General features: G+C 42.8%; 1 protein-coding gene across 1 annotated transcript in view; it reads right to left on the bottom strand.

The window, feature by feature from the left end:
- Window positions 1–12: 12 nt before the first annotated feature.
- The window catches only part of LOC117440675 (voltage-dependent L-type calcium channel subunit beta-2-like), an 18,271-nt gene continuing 2,198 nt past the window's right edge, over window positions 13–16,085 (bottom strand). Inside the window, exons 2-12 of the mRNA XM_071202074.1 lie at window positions 11,364–11,459; window positions 11,030–11,169; window positions 8,829–8,890; window positions 8,701–8,726; window positions 7,897–7,977; window positions 7,665–7,723; window positions 7,458–7,567; window positions 4,724–4,875; window positions 4,442–4,537; window positions 3,629–3,805; window positions 13–2,323 (exon numbers count right to left, since the gene is read on the bottom strand). Of these exons, the coding sequence (XP_071058175.1) occupies window positions 1,604–2,323; window positions 3,629–3,805; window positions 4,442–4,537; window positions 4,724–4,875; window positions 7,458–7,567; window positions 7,665–7,723; window positions 7,897–7,962 (1,380 nt within the window). The 5' untranslated portion in view covers window positions 7,963–7,977; window positions 8,701–8,726; window positions 8,829–8,890; window positions 11,030–11,169; window positions 11,364–11,459 and the 3' untranslated portion in view covers window positions 13–1,603. The remainder of the gene's footprint in view (window positions 2,324–3,628; window positions 3,806–4,441; window positions 4,538–4,723; window positions 4,876–7,457; window positions 7,568–7,664; window positions 7,724–7,896; window positions 7,978–8,700; window positions 8,727–8,828; window positions 8,891–11,029; window positions 11,170–11,363; window positions 11,460–16,085) is intronic.

Consider the following 16,085-nt stretch of genomic DNA (forward strand, 5'->3'; position numbering starts at 1 on the left):
TAGTGACCCGGCCGACTGTAAAAATAAACATATTTATAACTAGTTTAGGTAGTTTGAGAGGTAATTAAAATAGCTAAGGGTGATGATCTGACTTGAAGTGTGTGTTTTGCTGCAGCGGGAGGAGCTGCAGGTGAGCAGAGCTGCGTGTCTCTGTCCTGTCAGATTAGACTTCACTCGCGAGAGAAAGATAAATAATCTGAATTCAGGGTGCAGTTTACTTTGACGTGGGGGTGAGCAGCAGAGGTGGGGAGAGGCGGGGCTATTGCCTCATCATTATTGCTGTAGATGTTGCACAAACAACTGTAGCATGGTCAATAGCGTCCGGAGCACGATAGCAACTCTGCGATCCGCCATTGTTGTTGTTGTTGTTGTTGGTGGCGAAACACTTCAGCAATGGCGCGGGGTAAGCGGAGGTGAGCAGAAGAGGTGGGGAGAGGCGGGGCTATTGCGCAATCACTATCAGTGATCTGAAAATGTTCGGATAGGGCGTACACACGGAGCCGTTTGACCCCCCAGAGAGTTGCGTATGCCTTTCTATCCACCTTGGGACCCGTTATCGTTTCCTCAGTCGTTTAGTGCCGTATTCGGTCGTCCTCGTGTGGCCGACCGGTCTATATGACACTAAACAGTAACGCAAACGACCGAATTCGTCCTCGTGTGGCCGCAGCCTTAGTTTATAGAAACAACAGTTATAAATGTGTTCAGTGTACAGAAACCGAGAACACTTATTGATTAATTTCCATAATTTCTTCCTGTTCATCTCAAATCACAAGTTACTGTATTTAAGAGATGTTTTCTCCCGATAGCTTTTTTCCAGATAGGATGAATCTGCCGCTCACTTTTGATCTATTGTTCTATCCATTGATCTATCCATTAACAATTTAGTGTCAAATATCGACATCACAATTTGTCAGATGCCAAGGTAACATCTTCTCATATCTACTTTTGTGAGGTGAACATCAGGTAATGTCATTTTGGCTAGGTAAACTTGTGAAAAGTTTATTTTTAAAGGTAAATATACCTTAAAATCTTAACAGGTATATTTTTTGTCGAGTTAAGAAAGGGTTAGGCTAACCTATCCCTGTTTAATACACACTGAACTATATAACCTCATCAAAGTTGGATTTATTGCAGGACTTGTATATTAGATTGAATTCATTTTAGTTTGGTGTAACTAATAGAAACTCAAGAGTATTTATTGTGTTATCACTTTAAAACAAGCCCAAGATAACAAGAACATTTACTTGTGATCTTGACATAATGGATACAATAAAATTACTGCAACCTTGATTATTCTTGGCTTTTTGCGTGAACATTGGAAAATGTTGCAGGACCTTTGTATTTATCTTGTCAAATGTTTGTGCTTAAATACACAGAGATAGCGCCATATGAATAAGATGAAATTAAGACCGAGTGACAGTATGAATTTTGCTATAGAAAAAAGAAAGAAGGACAAAATGTGTGAGTGAGTGGCAGAGGGTAAAAATAAGAACAATTTAAAATGTCAAATGATATGAAGAAGAACACCCTGCCCAGGCCATTAGTGCATTATAACTTGAGCAGCATAAAACCATGCACCAAGCCACAGGAGAAACAACAGTCACTAGTGTATATAGGAGTCTCTGTGAAATTGCCGTGCCTCTCTGTCTCTATCTCTACCACCATCCCTATCTCTGTCTCTCTCCCTGTCCTTGTGTCTTTCTCTGTCTCTATCTCTGTCTCTATCTCTGTCCATGTCTCTGTCTTTGCCGTGGTAGTTGTGATGATTGTGTGCAGGATAGTGATCTGTGTGTTGTGTCCGGTGAGAAATATCCTGGTGACGCCTGTGCTGACAGTTGCGTTCATTGTGCTCCTGCTCATAGTCTTCTCTGACGTGTGGCTGGCTGTTTCCACGGTGTGGTTGTTGTGAGTGGTGATGGTGGTTGCTGTTGTGATGGTGGTGGTTATGGCCTCTGTGATTATAGCGTGTTGCCTCCTTGTCCTCCTCCACCACATCCTCCGCTTCCTCCTCCCTCTCCACGGGCAGGTGCCTTCGGGGAGGCCTCTGGCTGTACTCCCTGCTTGACCGTACTTCAGTCCCACTGGATGTTTGGTTGTGCTGGCCGTGGCTGTGATGCTCTATCCGGCGGTGGTGGTGGTTGTGATGGCGGTGGGTGTGCTGGGCTCTCTTTGGTTCATTCCTCAGAAGCCGCTCTTCCTCCTCTCTTTGGCCTTCCTCAGCTTTCTGCTCCTGGGCTGGGGCTGAGGGTTGCTCCTGGTCTAGATGGTTCTCACGGGAACCTTTCCTCTTGGCGGCAGCTGCCTTCTTGTTTTTGTGCCCATCCTGCAACAAGAAAATGCAATGATATGTCACATACGTGCATATAGCACTTATGAAGTAATCTAGCTATAACTTAAAAAAAATACTCGCCAAACACAATGCCTGTGTTTAAAATCACATACTAACGTGTTTCATACTACTGTACATACGTGTCTGTATGAGTATACAATTACAGTAATAGCCATTGCGAGTAAGAGCTACTGTTGAATTATAATAGTTTATCATACATTTGAATCAACATTGCCTCTTCCACTTAAATATGTTCCTGTATTTTCCAGTATTAATTTGTACTTAGTATAAATAAGGATGCAATTTCAAACACAGAAAATATGTCCACACACAAAGCAGCTGGCCCTAAAGCGCCTACTTTCACAATCACATAATAGACTGTATCACAGCAGAGCCAATTTGGATATTTTTGGATGATAATGCTGATTATGGGACTTTGCTCCACTTACTCATGGGAACAGACACATTTGCTTCCTCAGGCTTCTCTGCATCTGTTCTACTAACCCAGTAGCAGAGCTGTTGTAATGTGACTAAAATGGTAACCATTGTTTCAGCATTTGATTATAATCTCAAGGTGTCTGGGAAAAATATCGTTGTGTAATGTTCATTCAAGCTGTAAGCAGAAAACAAACTATAATGCCTGAGAGTTTTTAAAGAGAAAAAATAAAAAGTGTTACTTTTACATCATAAATATCAAAAGAAATAGGTGAACATTGTTCAGTGTCATTTAATGGAGATGTTACTTTCAGTTTAGTGTGCAGAGTTAGCAAATTGTGTCTAGCGCTCTGGTCAGATCCGTGGATTTAATAAGGTGGATAGTTTTTCACAGGAGAGGGTGAACAGAGAACGCTAGTCTAAAGTGAAGCTAACACCAGAACTGTGTGTTCATCTTTATAGAACAAATACACATAATTTTAAGCTAACTTGTAAAGATGCTACTCATCTCCTTAACTACGGTGAAGACTCAGCTACAGCAGAATTTGAGGGTATCTCACTCACCAGAGGTAGACCTATATCATTTCTTCACCTTTCCAGTGGAAAAGTATGAAGAGAAATGAAATGAAAATGTTAGATGAAAACAAATGCCGATGCAGCACACTGTGGAGTCTAGATAAAGTAACATTCCTGCTGAGCTCATCATTTACTATGCAAACAGTTTCCTCACATTCAGCAGATTGTCTGCACGGGTGGGATGAGTGGGATGAGAGGACAGTATGAAATCTTTGCAAAGGATTTTACACCTTATAACTTCTTCCCGTAGTTGTTTCCTATATGTTTGTATGTGTGTGTTTCATGTACCGCGGGTACTGCTGAAGGACTGGTGGGCAGTGTGTTCTCGACCAGCTGGGACACCAGAGCGTTGCCCGGCTCCATCTCTGGAGGATGAGTGGCTCTCCAGTAAGACTCCAGATAATCAGCAACATGCTCACAGGCATCAGTCAGCTGGTTCTCATCTAAGATGACGTCAAACATTTCCTGTAGGAAAGAAAACATTTGAACTGTAGGAAACACTACCCTGCAACACTTTTTATGTATAATTTTAATCAATAAATCAATACCATTATAGCAGAAATCGGGCAAGGCTTTAAAAATAACACAGTCTGATTTCACATACGTCTGTGATTAGGTCTTGCAATGACATTTTCATGATGAGATTAATTAAATAAGCTTATCTCTAGACTATGTAGTCTACACCATTAATTCAAAACATTGTTTTTTCATAATGTTATCATTCTGTTAGCTGTTGAATAATTTCCCATCATCATTATAAATACTAAATTCCCACCAAGATGTAAAACCCCCTTAAATGTCAGAACAGTTGGTCGTCACTGTTCTAAAAGGTAGCCATGTAACCACCAAAATTGTATTTTCAGTTTGATCTCTGTTTTCATCTAATTTCTGATCAGATGTTATCACTTTAACAACTTCATCTATAGAAACAAAGCCTAATGCAGCAATGCATAGTTCTGTGTAACAACTGAAAAAACTAACATCATTAAATTACTTGATAACAATCCATCTTTCCAGTCACTCACCCAGTCAATACTAAAAGCTAGTATTACTTAACAGAATCCAAGACATTTAACACACTGGCCACTAGATGGCACTCACCGACGGGCACTGGGCGAGCTTGTCTGCTGCCACCATCTGAACATTGAGATGCTTCGTCTGTGACTTCCCTCTTGTCTTGATCAGTCTTGTCAACACCTACAGAAGAGGAGGAGGAGGAGGAGGAGGAGGAGGAGGAGGAGGAGGAGGAGGAGGAGGAGGAGGAGGAGGAGAGAAATTAAGCCCAAAAGGAAAGAAAAACATTTACGGTTGACATTTTACTGAAATGTGTTGGATGAGGAACAGTTGGTCTAAAAGAAAGGGCAGGTCTCTGGTGAAGCTTACCTTTGGTGAGGAGATCTTGACATAGATAAGGATCGGTGCTAGGGAAGTCTTGGCCACCTGGAGCGGGTGGTTGATTGTGTCTGCATCGAGAATCACCAGCTGCAGGCTGCGGGCGAGCTCAAAGATACGCTCCACCTCCCCCTGGATCTGAGCTGCAATCGCAGAGAGGAAAGGCACGACTTTGACACCTGAGGTCCAGGAAATCCATCAATCGCACACATTTAATTTCAATGTTAACATTTATCATAAACGGTGTACCTAAAATAATTGAATTACCAATTATTCTACAACATATAACAAAAAACTCAGGCTATGTTGAACATCTCAATTACAGAGTGGCTTAATTTACAGAAGTTCAGTGACATTGAATAATCTGCCATCTCATACTTTAAAATGTGCTCATTTGTACAATTAAAGAAAGCTGTTAACGGTTTGATTTTTGTCTCTGCAATATTATGCTTATGGATTATCTGTGTAAACTGCCCACTTATAATTAATTATTGTAATCTTATTGTCTTACTTATAATTATAATCTCTTTACCATTCTTTAATATTTATTTCCTTTTCTGTTAGATCCAAGTATGCCCTAGCGATTGCCCTGATTAAGCTCCTTTTTGCATTAGCTCATGAAAGTACTGTAGGCCTACAGAAGATATTTCCCTATCATTGAACCATATATTTAAATTTTTCTTATGCATCCACATTATACCATTGTGTGTAATCTTGAATGATAAAATACATGTTTACTGCCGAAGCACATATGTGGAGATTTATTTTTGGTTCTCTATTTTATATTGTAAAGATGCAGTAATGAGGATACAATCTAAAATCTTAAATGTTGAAGGTTAAACCCAAAACAATTAATTATCAAGTTATATATTAAGATTGAACATTTATTGTAAAAAAAATAGTAGTTGACAAACAAGACCCACAAGTCTCTAGCAGCTAATCAAATCACAAAGTCTACCGCTGAGGCCAACACAGATGAGGAGTCCTTTAAGTGCCCTGTGAACAGTGTGTGAAAAAAGTGCTGATGAGGTAATGAAAGGAAGGTGGAGTATTCAAACAAACAGATGTGGACTACCAGTGCTTTCAGTCATACATACCGGCAGCATCTGGGATGAGAGAGCGATGAGAAAGAGAAAAGTAGAGAAAACCAAGTAAATCTTATCCTCCTTTCAGTTTGTAATCAAGGGAGACTTACCAACTGCACAGAGTGAGTGGGGCCAAAACAGCAAATACTACTAATTGTTTTCCTAATCTGATGCTTAAAGGTCACCTATTATTGCAATTTTTGATGTCTTTTATACATAAATATTTGGGTTGACATGAAAATACAAACCTCTCTCTTTTCCTGCTTACCCACATCTCTACAAACGGGGATACAACGGAGCTGATATAGATTTGCTGCGCACTTGACGTCATTACTGAAATGTGGGCTGGCTTTAAATTGAACTCTTGGCAACGTCCAGCCCACGTCCGCAACCTATTTCCCATATACAGTGGGCTAGTACTGTACTGTCTAGGTACTGTCCTTGTGGTAAACCCGTGCGAGAGAAAGCGTTTCAGGTCCATACTGTTTCAGAAATAATGCTTGATGTGGCTTGGAACATAATATGGAGTTTAATCACGGCAGCATTTAGCTGAGTTTCTGCCGGGAGTCAGCCTTCTCTTCACAGAGCTCACTGCTTGCATGAGGACGCCCCAGAGGGGCGTGGCCAGCAGCAGCTCGGTAAGAGCCAGGCTTATTACAATCCCTTGTTTCCAGTCTGTTTTGCTAAGCTAACCAATCCTGCTGAGGACTGCACATTTATTTTTGCCATTCAAACATGAGACACCCGCTTCAAATGATAGCAGCCAAATAAAGGCTGTAATCAGTGGTTTCATTGTCCTAGATATGGGTGCTCCATAATCAGCTATCCAAATCAGGGGTCTCAAACTCAAGGCCCAGGGTCCAAATCCGGCCTGCGACTTCATTTTGTGTGGCCCCGCAAGAGCTTGCAAAGAATATAATACGTTTATTATACGGTTACATGCCGCTTTACAGAAGCAGGTTGCCCATAAACTACATGCATCTAGTTTTGTGACATGCGCACTGAAGAGACTTGCAATTATTTGCCCTGGACTTCTGCTTTCAGACGTAGTTAATTACTAAGTTATTATCCTGTCCGATAATAATCCAATTCAGAGGCAATAATGTAATATAATACATAATTTTATATATATATTATATATTTATATAGTTACAACCGGCCCTTTGAGTGCAACCTTTATGCAAATGTAGCCCGCAATGAAATTGAGTTTGACACCCCTGATCCATATGGTTGCTCACAGATAGGAAGAAAAGAACACAGTGACTCCTAGCGGGAATTGTTATTATGACGGGACAAAAGGAGGGTGTTTGGTGAAATATGTAAAGATCGATTAATTCCATATAGGGTAGGGAGGATGCATAGATGGATGAGTTAAAGAAACACAGGACTTTTCCCCACTCCAAAATGTAAGTTATTTTCACTTAATGGCCCGATAACATTTGAAACGGGTGCATGCGCATGGTTTCAATCTGCACATTCAGGCTTAAGGCTCGGCACGAAAGCAAATGAGCATCTTTGCCGTCTTACAACATCCCGTTGAATAAAGGATCATCTATAGTATGTACCGTATATTAAAAAATGATTGTGAACAGAAACTGCAATCTTAAAATGAGATAAAGAAAAGAGTGAAAGTTGTGTACCTAAATTAGAGCGGGTGTTTGACCGGTCCATTAAGGCCTTTTTTCCCGGGTTGTTGAGGATGGACCTTTTAGCCAGAGAGATGTCTGCGGTGACTCGTGTAATAGTAATTCTGGAGACAGAGAAACAGGGATTTTTACACAGTTGTGATTTTCATCCTGTTTTATAACAGCATGGAAGGTGTGACACTGAAGAATTAAATAACTTACCTGCCTTCAAATCGATGTTTTAAAAAGTCAAATAGTGCTTTTTGCATCATATCTGTAACCTGGAATTACACAGGACACAAGGATTTCAAGTAAAATTTCTCAAGGACAATATAAAGTATCAATATTTGTCTGACGAACAATAAGGTGTATCAGCTCAACAACATTTTGTAATCTTCACATTTCAAAGGTGTCCTATTAAGAGCTAAGATGACAGTGTGTGAGCCAGACTCACCTCTAAGCCCTTCAGTGACGGCCCCATTAGAACCACAGGACGCATTGTAGGCACTACATCATACATAGCAATCTGCTCCCCCTGTGAGCACAAAGAAACACACACACTGGTCAATTTTGAGATTCTTGGGCAATTTTACATACACTAATGAAAGAGTGTATGTTTTTTGACTAAACGTTGTCGATTTGTGTAGGCAGACTCTTAAATTCATCAACAATTTGCTTCGGATACTACCTATTTGCAGATTTAAATATGACTTTTCTACTTTTTCATGTTGGTTTGTTTAACCATTTTCATATGTAGAGTTTTCATAAATGCAGGTAACTGTGCGTTACATATCTTTAAAGGCTGTCCTCTGAAAAACATGTTTTTCTCTTATACTCTGAGCCATAAAATCTCGTTCATGTACAGTACATAGCCCATTTACACAGCTTTAAATTCATGGCAAAAATTGATTTAATTTGAACACAGTTAAGATAGTATTTTTAGATTTTCCAAGTGATACAAGTATATATAAATCCCCGTGTGAAAAGCTTTAATGTATTGACACAAGAACACATATTTCCACATTTGCATATATAAACATATTTCTTGTAATAAAAAAAAACCCAACGTGTTAATGTTAGTAAAAACTGGAGAACTGTTATTCAGCCGTTATTCAGAAGGTGAGATGCTGCTGTTGCAAACATAGGATCAACATGTTTTTTCCCCCTAATTGTTTCATAACACTCTTTAAAATGAAAAGCTGTTCATATTCAGATGTGAATGTTCTTCTGCGCGTTTGATGTCAGCAGAATCACTTACCGGTTTCTTTTTCACCTGCTGATTGGCTGTTGATGTAAAGCATAAGAGAGTTATTTAATATGAATTCACCAATCATCAAAAATAAACAATTATTAATAGTTTTCATTTTATTTCACACAAGCACTGACCTTGTGATGGAGGTGTATATTTTTTTGAGTTCAAATCTTGAGCAACTTGAGACGCTGCTTTGCTGGAATAAGAAAAGTTTTGAATCAGCTCAGATGTCTCTCACTAAAGACAGAGAAAAACAAAGCCTTCTTATTTAGAGTCAAAACCTTGATGTTTCTTTCTTGGTAAAAAAAGAGCAGTCTTTATCTTGGCAATAAAGAAATGTGTGCATACGCAATGAAATTATTCGAGGGTGAATCCCTTGAAGTGATGCAGCACGCATAGTTGCTCCCGAAGCAAAATATCCACGATCCTCTAAATGAGTTTCACCCTAACTGGGTCAAGTCGACATCTTTCAGCTGGTAGTGAGTCTGATTAGAGTAAAAACAGCCTACTGTTTTAACGAAGTGAAAACACCTTCTACACATTGTCGTTTTAGTCCCTAAAATGCTCATTTTCAGCTTCATATTTGTATTTTGTGCCTCTACTGTGACGTGTTTACGTGCTTTAATGTTCAAAAAGTGTTCATTTTTCTCACACTGGCTGTGCTGCAGCACCTCTTTTCACCCTCTGTCTGAAACCAGAGCCCAGTCTGCTCTGATTGGTTAGTTGCACTTATTGCTGAATAACTATAATAAGAAAGATCATCAACAGAAGTTTTAACCCTTATGTGGTTTGTTGATATGTGTTACTCAGCCAGTGTTCGTGGACCCGCTGCCTTTTTGGGCTTCAATTCAACACAATCAAACTATTTTATGTTAAAATACTCAACAGATGTTCACTTCATCCCAATTAGAAGCAATATAAACAGCATATATGGTTAATATTTGCCATTTTACATTTGTTAGATCACATTAATAAATTAAAGTGCTACTTGTTTTATTGCCCGCTGACTGGCTGGTCCTGTGGCTCGTCTTTTTGTTGTAACTAGCTGATGCTAAATCTCATTCTCTTCTTCAAAGTCACTGTCAGACTCAGAATTCTCAGAAATGGGATCCTCACATTCTGAAACCTCTTCCTCTTCCTCGACATCATCATCAAATGGTTCTCTCTCTTCCAAAATCATTTGCAAGGCCCTCTGAACAGAGAATCTTTTGGCCATCTTGATCAGTTGTGATAAGGACCCAAACTGGCGAAGCTTTATTTCTTGTGTCCCGCCCTATATATACAGTCTATGGTCCCGCCCCAAATTTGCAGCTGGGATAGAGTGTGAAAAAAATTAAGATTGGTTCCCGCTAGACATAATGCGGGAATGTGAGCAGACAGGTGTCAGTGCTTGAATTGATCAACAATGTTGCAACCTTGTGCGGGAATGGCAGGGGTAGTAACACAAAAGTATCTCACACACACACACACACACACACACACACACACACACACACACACACACACACACACACACACACACACACACACACACACACACACACACACACACACACACACACACACACACACACACACACACACACACACACACACACAGCTAGGGACAGATGTGTATATGTGTGAGAGCGCATGCACATGAACATGCGTGCTGTGTAGGGGAGTGAGAAGACTGACAGGTTATTTATGGCTTGTAGCGATTGTGCCTTGTCAGGGGATTAAGCTGCAAGATAAAAGATGTTTAAGATATCTTTGTTACATTAAAATGCATTGAATCACAAGCTGCAGCCAACAGCCATCGGTCAAAGTTCAGCAACCTTCAGCGCAGCCCCACTTGAATCCGTGTGCTGCACACATTACTGCAGGACTGTTGAACACACAATACTAGCACATTAATGGAGCATATGCATGCTCAAGCTGATAATGTGAAGAGTGCTCCTAGTTAATACCTAACTTTGCCCATTATAATACACTTAGTTCAACCCAATTTTTATTTTTTATGTTGTTAGCCCCGGGTCCAGTGGAACAGCCTGTATGTAATGTAAATGTGTAGGAGGGGGGGGGGGGGTCTATATGTTATATGTTCTTCACAGAAAATGAGCCAAGGCCATTGAGTGTGAGTTTGAAAAAATCATTTATCATATCATTTTTCTTTAGCTAAATAATGAAAACGGGTCCCACAGACCCCATACAAGGGAATGTCTTGTGATCCTCTGTGTATCTCTTGTACGTATGCTGGACCAATAAAGATTATAATAAGGATTACAAGATAAATCAGCACACGGCAGCATGGACTTATGTGCTGGTTTGTTGTATTGAAACAAGTATAACATACTTGGCTAAGGCCTTTGCAGCTTTTCTCGCTTGGACTTCTCTTCTGATGAGGATGGTCTCCAGGTTGACTGGACTGGGGATGAAGCCCACCACACCATCCTCCTTCACCGGCCGGCCGATCCACCACTCGTTGTTAAATTTCTGATCATTAAAAAGACAAAAAATAATGAGAATTTAAAGCCAGGCTTTCGTTTATTTGTCCTTTGTTTATGTTAAGAAATGCATTCAACATTGTAGTTTTTGCATTATTTGTCTCCATTACATCCCATCTTTATGTGAATAGATAATGCTGTGTGTGTGTCTCAAACCTCTTTGACATGGAGGAAGTCTCTGACCTCGAAGGTGACGGCATGGCCCGGTACGGGAGCGTTGTCGTCATCTGCTGGCGTGTAAGAGAAGTTGCAACGTACTGCGAATGCCACAGGCTTGTACTGCGAACACAAGACAGGAGATCATACAAAAATGTTATTACTAACGGATGTCACAGTCATCTTTATTGCCTAAGTTTTACTGACAAACACATTTTTGTGCAAACAATTATTAATATTAAATTGCAGGTGAACACACATTATAATGAATCCTACAGATTGCAAACCATATTTCTCTCGTTTATAATAAGGTTGTGTCGGGGAACCTTAATTAAAAAACACAAAGAAAAACTGTTATCTGTTCAAATATAATTTTTAAGCATACTGTATGCAGAATTAACCAAGAGACTAAACGTTCGTTTTAAACATCATGATACTGAGATAATTGCACTTTAAGGATAATTATGGTGTGCATGCCTGGGAGCATGGCTGTGAAGCTGTTCACATGCAATGTGAGAATTCTGCTTTATGGATATTAGGCTCATTTCTTTATTATTTTAATCAAATTGTATTTTTGAAATGTTCCTTGAAATATTTGAATATTTGCAGTTTTTTTTTAACTGTCATTAAACAGATTTATCTTGACAATACTATTTCTTAAAAATTTAACTTTTTCCTGTCCTTTTTATGCATGTTGGCTCTGTTCTGTTCAAGTCTCCAAGTAGGTCATGACAAGTGTGACATATAACATGTTATAAGTGATTCATGTTGTTTCCTACTATGACAAATTAAGATTTGCTTCACAGTATCAGCAGCTACTGTTCCCGTCCGTCTGATTGAACGCCCGTTGGTGGTGTAATCCTATCAGAGCCAAATGTCAGTGGCACGCAGGTCAGGCTGCTAATTACTCCACTGTGGAGAAACATGGCTGTGGGAGGGGGAGGGTGTCACGGTCCAAACTGTGTTCCTGTTTGTTCCCCTGTGTGTGGAGAGGGTGTAGTTTCCCTTGCAGGCAGCAGCCTGATTGCTCTCACCTGGCCGTCTGACTCAGCTGTCCCTCATCATCTAATCAGGACACAGCTTATCTACTCCAGTCTCCCAGCAACTCACCGCCAGATTGTTTTCTACATCAGTGGTAGTACATCCTCCTGGCTGCCCATTCAGTTATCCTGTCTGCGTGTAATTCCGTACCTTTTGTAACTAGTTTCTCTTGTGTTTCCAGTGCAATCCCTCGGCCATCGTCCACCAGAGCTTCCAAGCCAACCTGCCTGCTTCTTCCTGCATCATACCTGCCTGCCTTGTAATCAGTCCAGCCTCTCACTGCCTACCTCCACTCCGGACCTCCATATCACCAAACCTGCCTGAGTCTCCGAAGCAATAAACTATTTAAACATCTTCAGTCCTTGCCTGCGCCTGGGTCCTGTTTAAAACATAATCCTAACAGAACAATCTGGCCACCATGGACCCAGCAGGCCCGGACCCAATTTGTGAGGCTCTCTCCAACCAAGGCATCCTCGTGGGCCGGCATGACCAGATGCTCAGAGAGGTTATGGATAACCTCTCATCACTAGCCGCCAACGTAGCACAGATGGGACATCACCTCAACCTGGTTTCCACTCATCTTGCTCCGCCTGCTCCTGAGGATCCAGCTCCCCCACAAGAGTTGGCACAGTTTCCAGCCCAGCCCGCTCTCCCTTCACGTGAGCCAAACATTCCCACTCCAGAGCGGTACGCAGGTGCCTTAGGGACATGTACATCTTTCTTAATGCAGTGTTCTCTGTGTTTGAGCAGCAGCCGTCTACGTATGCTAATGACAGAGCTAAGATTTGTTATATGATAGGTTTACTTACAGGTAGTGCCCTGGCCTGGGCATCAGCTGTATGGGAGAGTCAGTCCAACCTTTGTTATTCTTATCCAGAGTTTACAGAAGAAATGAAGAAAGTTTTCCACCACCCCGTCAGCGGTAGGGATGCTACTAAACGCCTCCTCTCACTGCGACAGGGCTCACGTAGTGTAGCCGAATACTCAGTGGAATTTAGGACCTTAGCTGCAGAGGCGGGTGGAATGACACAGCGCTCAAGGGTTTTTTCAAACCGGGCTAACTGATTCTGTTAAAGATGAGTTAGCAGTGAGGGACGAATCAACTAACTTGGATGAGTTGGTCTCCCTAGCCATAAGACTGGATAACCGCCTTAGGGAGCGCCGTAGGGAAAGAGCCAGCCGATCTCCTGGGTCACTCCCCTCTCGCCCTGTCTCGTCTCCTCTCGCAAGATTCAGGTCGGAGACTTTCCCAAGTCCTGTTGCTCCATCTGAAGTCTTTTCTCCTCTCCTGTCTTCAGAGGAACCGATGCAGCTAGGCAGAGCCCGACTCACTTCCCAAGAACGTCTCCGGAGAATAAGAGAAGTACTTTGTGTCTACTGTGCTCACTCCGGTCATCTCGTGGACACATGCCCCCAGCGCCCAAAAGAGGGTGCTCGCCAGTAAAGGTGGGATACTGGTGAGCAAAGCTGTTTCTTCCTCAACCCCCAGACCCGCAAGCCACTTGAAGCCACACTGCTGTTAAATCAACAGTCTCTCTCTCTGCCTGCCCTAGTGGACTCCAACTGGTTGCCTCAGCCGGCATCTCCACTCAACCTCTGACAGCTCCTCTCAATGCTCGAGGTCTGAATGGGAAGCTCCTGGCACGCGTTACCCATGTCACCGAACCCCTACATCTCGTCCTGTCTGGTAATCACCATGAAATGATTCAGTTCCACGTCATGTCCTCCCCTCACACACCCCTAGTTCTGGGCCAGCCATGGTTAAACTGCACAACCCCCCACATGGACTGGTCGGAGAATCAAGTAAGGAGTTGGAGTTCCTTTTGTCACTCTTCATGCCTGCGGTCTGCAATTCCCCCAGCAAGAGGTCGGTATTCCCCCAGTGCAGCAGGAGCCACTCAACTTGTCCGCTGTCCCTCCGGTTTATCATAGCCTGAGAGGTTTTCAGCAAACAGCGAGCTCTTTCTCTGCCCCCTCATCGCCCTTACGACTGCACAATAGATCTTCTTCCTGGGGCAATCTCTCCCATCCAGTCGCCTGTTTAACTTGTCCCGAACTGAGCGTGAGGCCATGGAGACATACATCAAAGACTCACTGGCTGCTGGCATTCATAAGACCCTCTTCTTCCCCCGTCGGAGCAGGCTCTTCTTTGTATCCAAGAAGGACTGCTCCCTACGCCCCTGCATTGACTACCGAGGCCTTAACAACATCACCATCAAGAACAAGTATCCACTGCCCCTCATCAATTCAGCCTTCGAACCCCTACAGAAGGCCACCATTTTCTCGAAACTCGACCTCAGGAATGCTTACCACCTGGTCCGCATACGTCAAGGAGACGAGTGGAAGACGGCGTTCAACACCCCACTAGGCCATTTCGAGTATCTAGTGATGCCCTTTGGACTCACCAATGCCCCAGCTGTCTTCCAGGCTCTTGTGAACGATGTCCTCCGTGACTTCCTGAACCGTTCAGTATTTGTGTATCTTGATGATATCCTGATATTCTCACAGACCATGGAGGAACACACCCAACATGTGCAGCAGGTTCTACAAAGGCTCCTCGAGAACAAGCTGTTTGTCAAAGTAGAGAAATGCAAATTTCATGTGGATTGGATTTCCTAGGCTACATCATTGAGCAAGGTCAGCTGAGAACAGACCCAGAGAAGGTAAAAGCAGTGGCCCAATGGCCCAAACCTTCCACCAGGAAGCAGCTCCAACGTTTTTTGGGCTTTGCAAATTTCTATCGCCGGTTCATCAGAGACTACAGTCGTGTTGCCGGTCCTCTCAACCAACTCACCTCCCCAGCAATCCCCTTCTCGTGGACTACTCAGGCTGAGGCTGCCTTCTCTGAGCTGAAGAGACGTTTCACCTCGGCCCCTATTCTTACGAACCCTGACCCATCTCTTCAGTTCATTGTTGAGGTTGATGCATCCAACACCGGTGTGGGGGCTGTTCTATCACAACGCTCAGTCTCCGACCAAAAGCTTCACCCTTGTGCTTTTTTTTCCCGACGACTGACAACCCCTGAGCGCAACTATGATGTTGGCAACAGGGAGCTGCTTGCTTGCGCTGGAAGAATGGAGGCACTGGCTGGAAGGCTCTGAACATCCATTCATTGTGTGGACAGACCACAGGAACCTGGTCTACATACAAACTGCCAAACGACTAAACTCCCGTCAGGCACGCTGGGCATTGTTTTTTGGGAGGTTCAACTTCACCCTTACCTACCGACCTGGTTCTAAAAACCTTAAACCTGACGCATTGTCCCGGCAGTTTGCAGTGGATCAGGATCCCATAGCTCCTGACACCATAATCCCCGCTACCAGAGTGGTGGGCGCTGTAACATGGGAGATTGAGAACTCAGTGAGGAAGGCACAGAGAGACCATCCAGATCCAGGAGATGGTCCAGATAACCGTTTGTTTGTACCTGACTCTGTCCGCTCACAGGTTCTCCTATGGAACCATGCTTCCCGCTTTGCCTGCCACCCGGGTGTGAGTCGGACCCTATCCCTCCTGAGACGACACTTCTGGTGGCCTTCTATGGAAGCGGACTCTCGAGCCTTTGTGCTGGCCTGCACTGTTTGCGCCCGTAGCAAGTCTTCACACCAGGCTCCTATCGGTCTACTACAGCCTCTCCCAGTCCCTAGTCGTCCCTGGAGTCACATCGGCCTAGATTTTGTTACCGGCCTCCCGGTTTCACAGGGTAACACG

This window comes from Pseudochaenichthys georgianus, unplaced genomic scaffold, assembly GCF_902827115.2.
Source record: "Pseudochaenichthys georgianus unplaced genomic scaffold, fPseGeo1.2 scaffold_1120_arrow_ctg1, whole genome shotgun sequence".
NCBI classification, from domain to species: Eukaryota; Metazoa; Chordata; class Actinopteri; order Perciformes; family Channichthyidae; genus Pseudochaenichthys; species Pseudochaenichthys georgianus.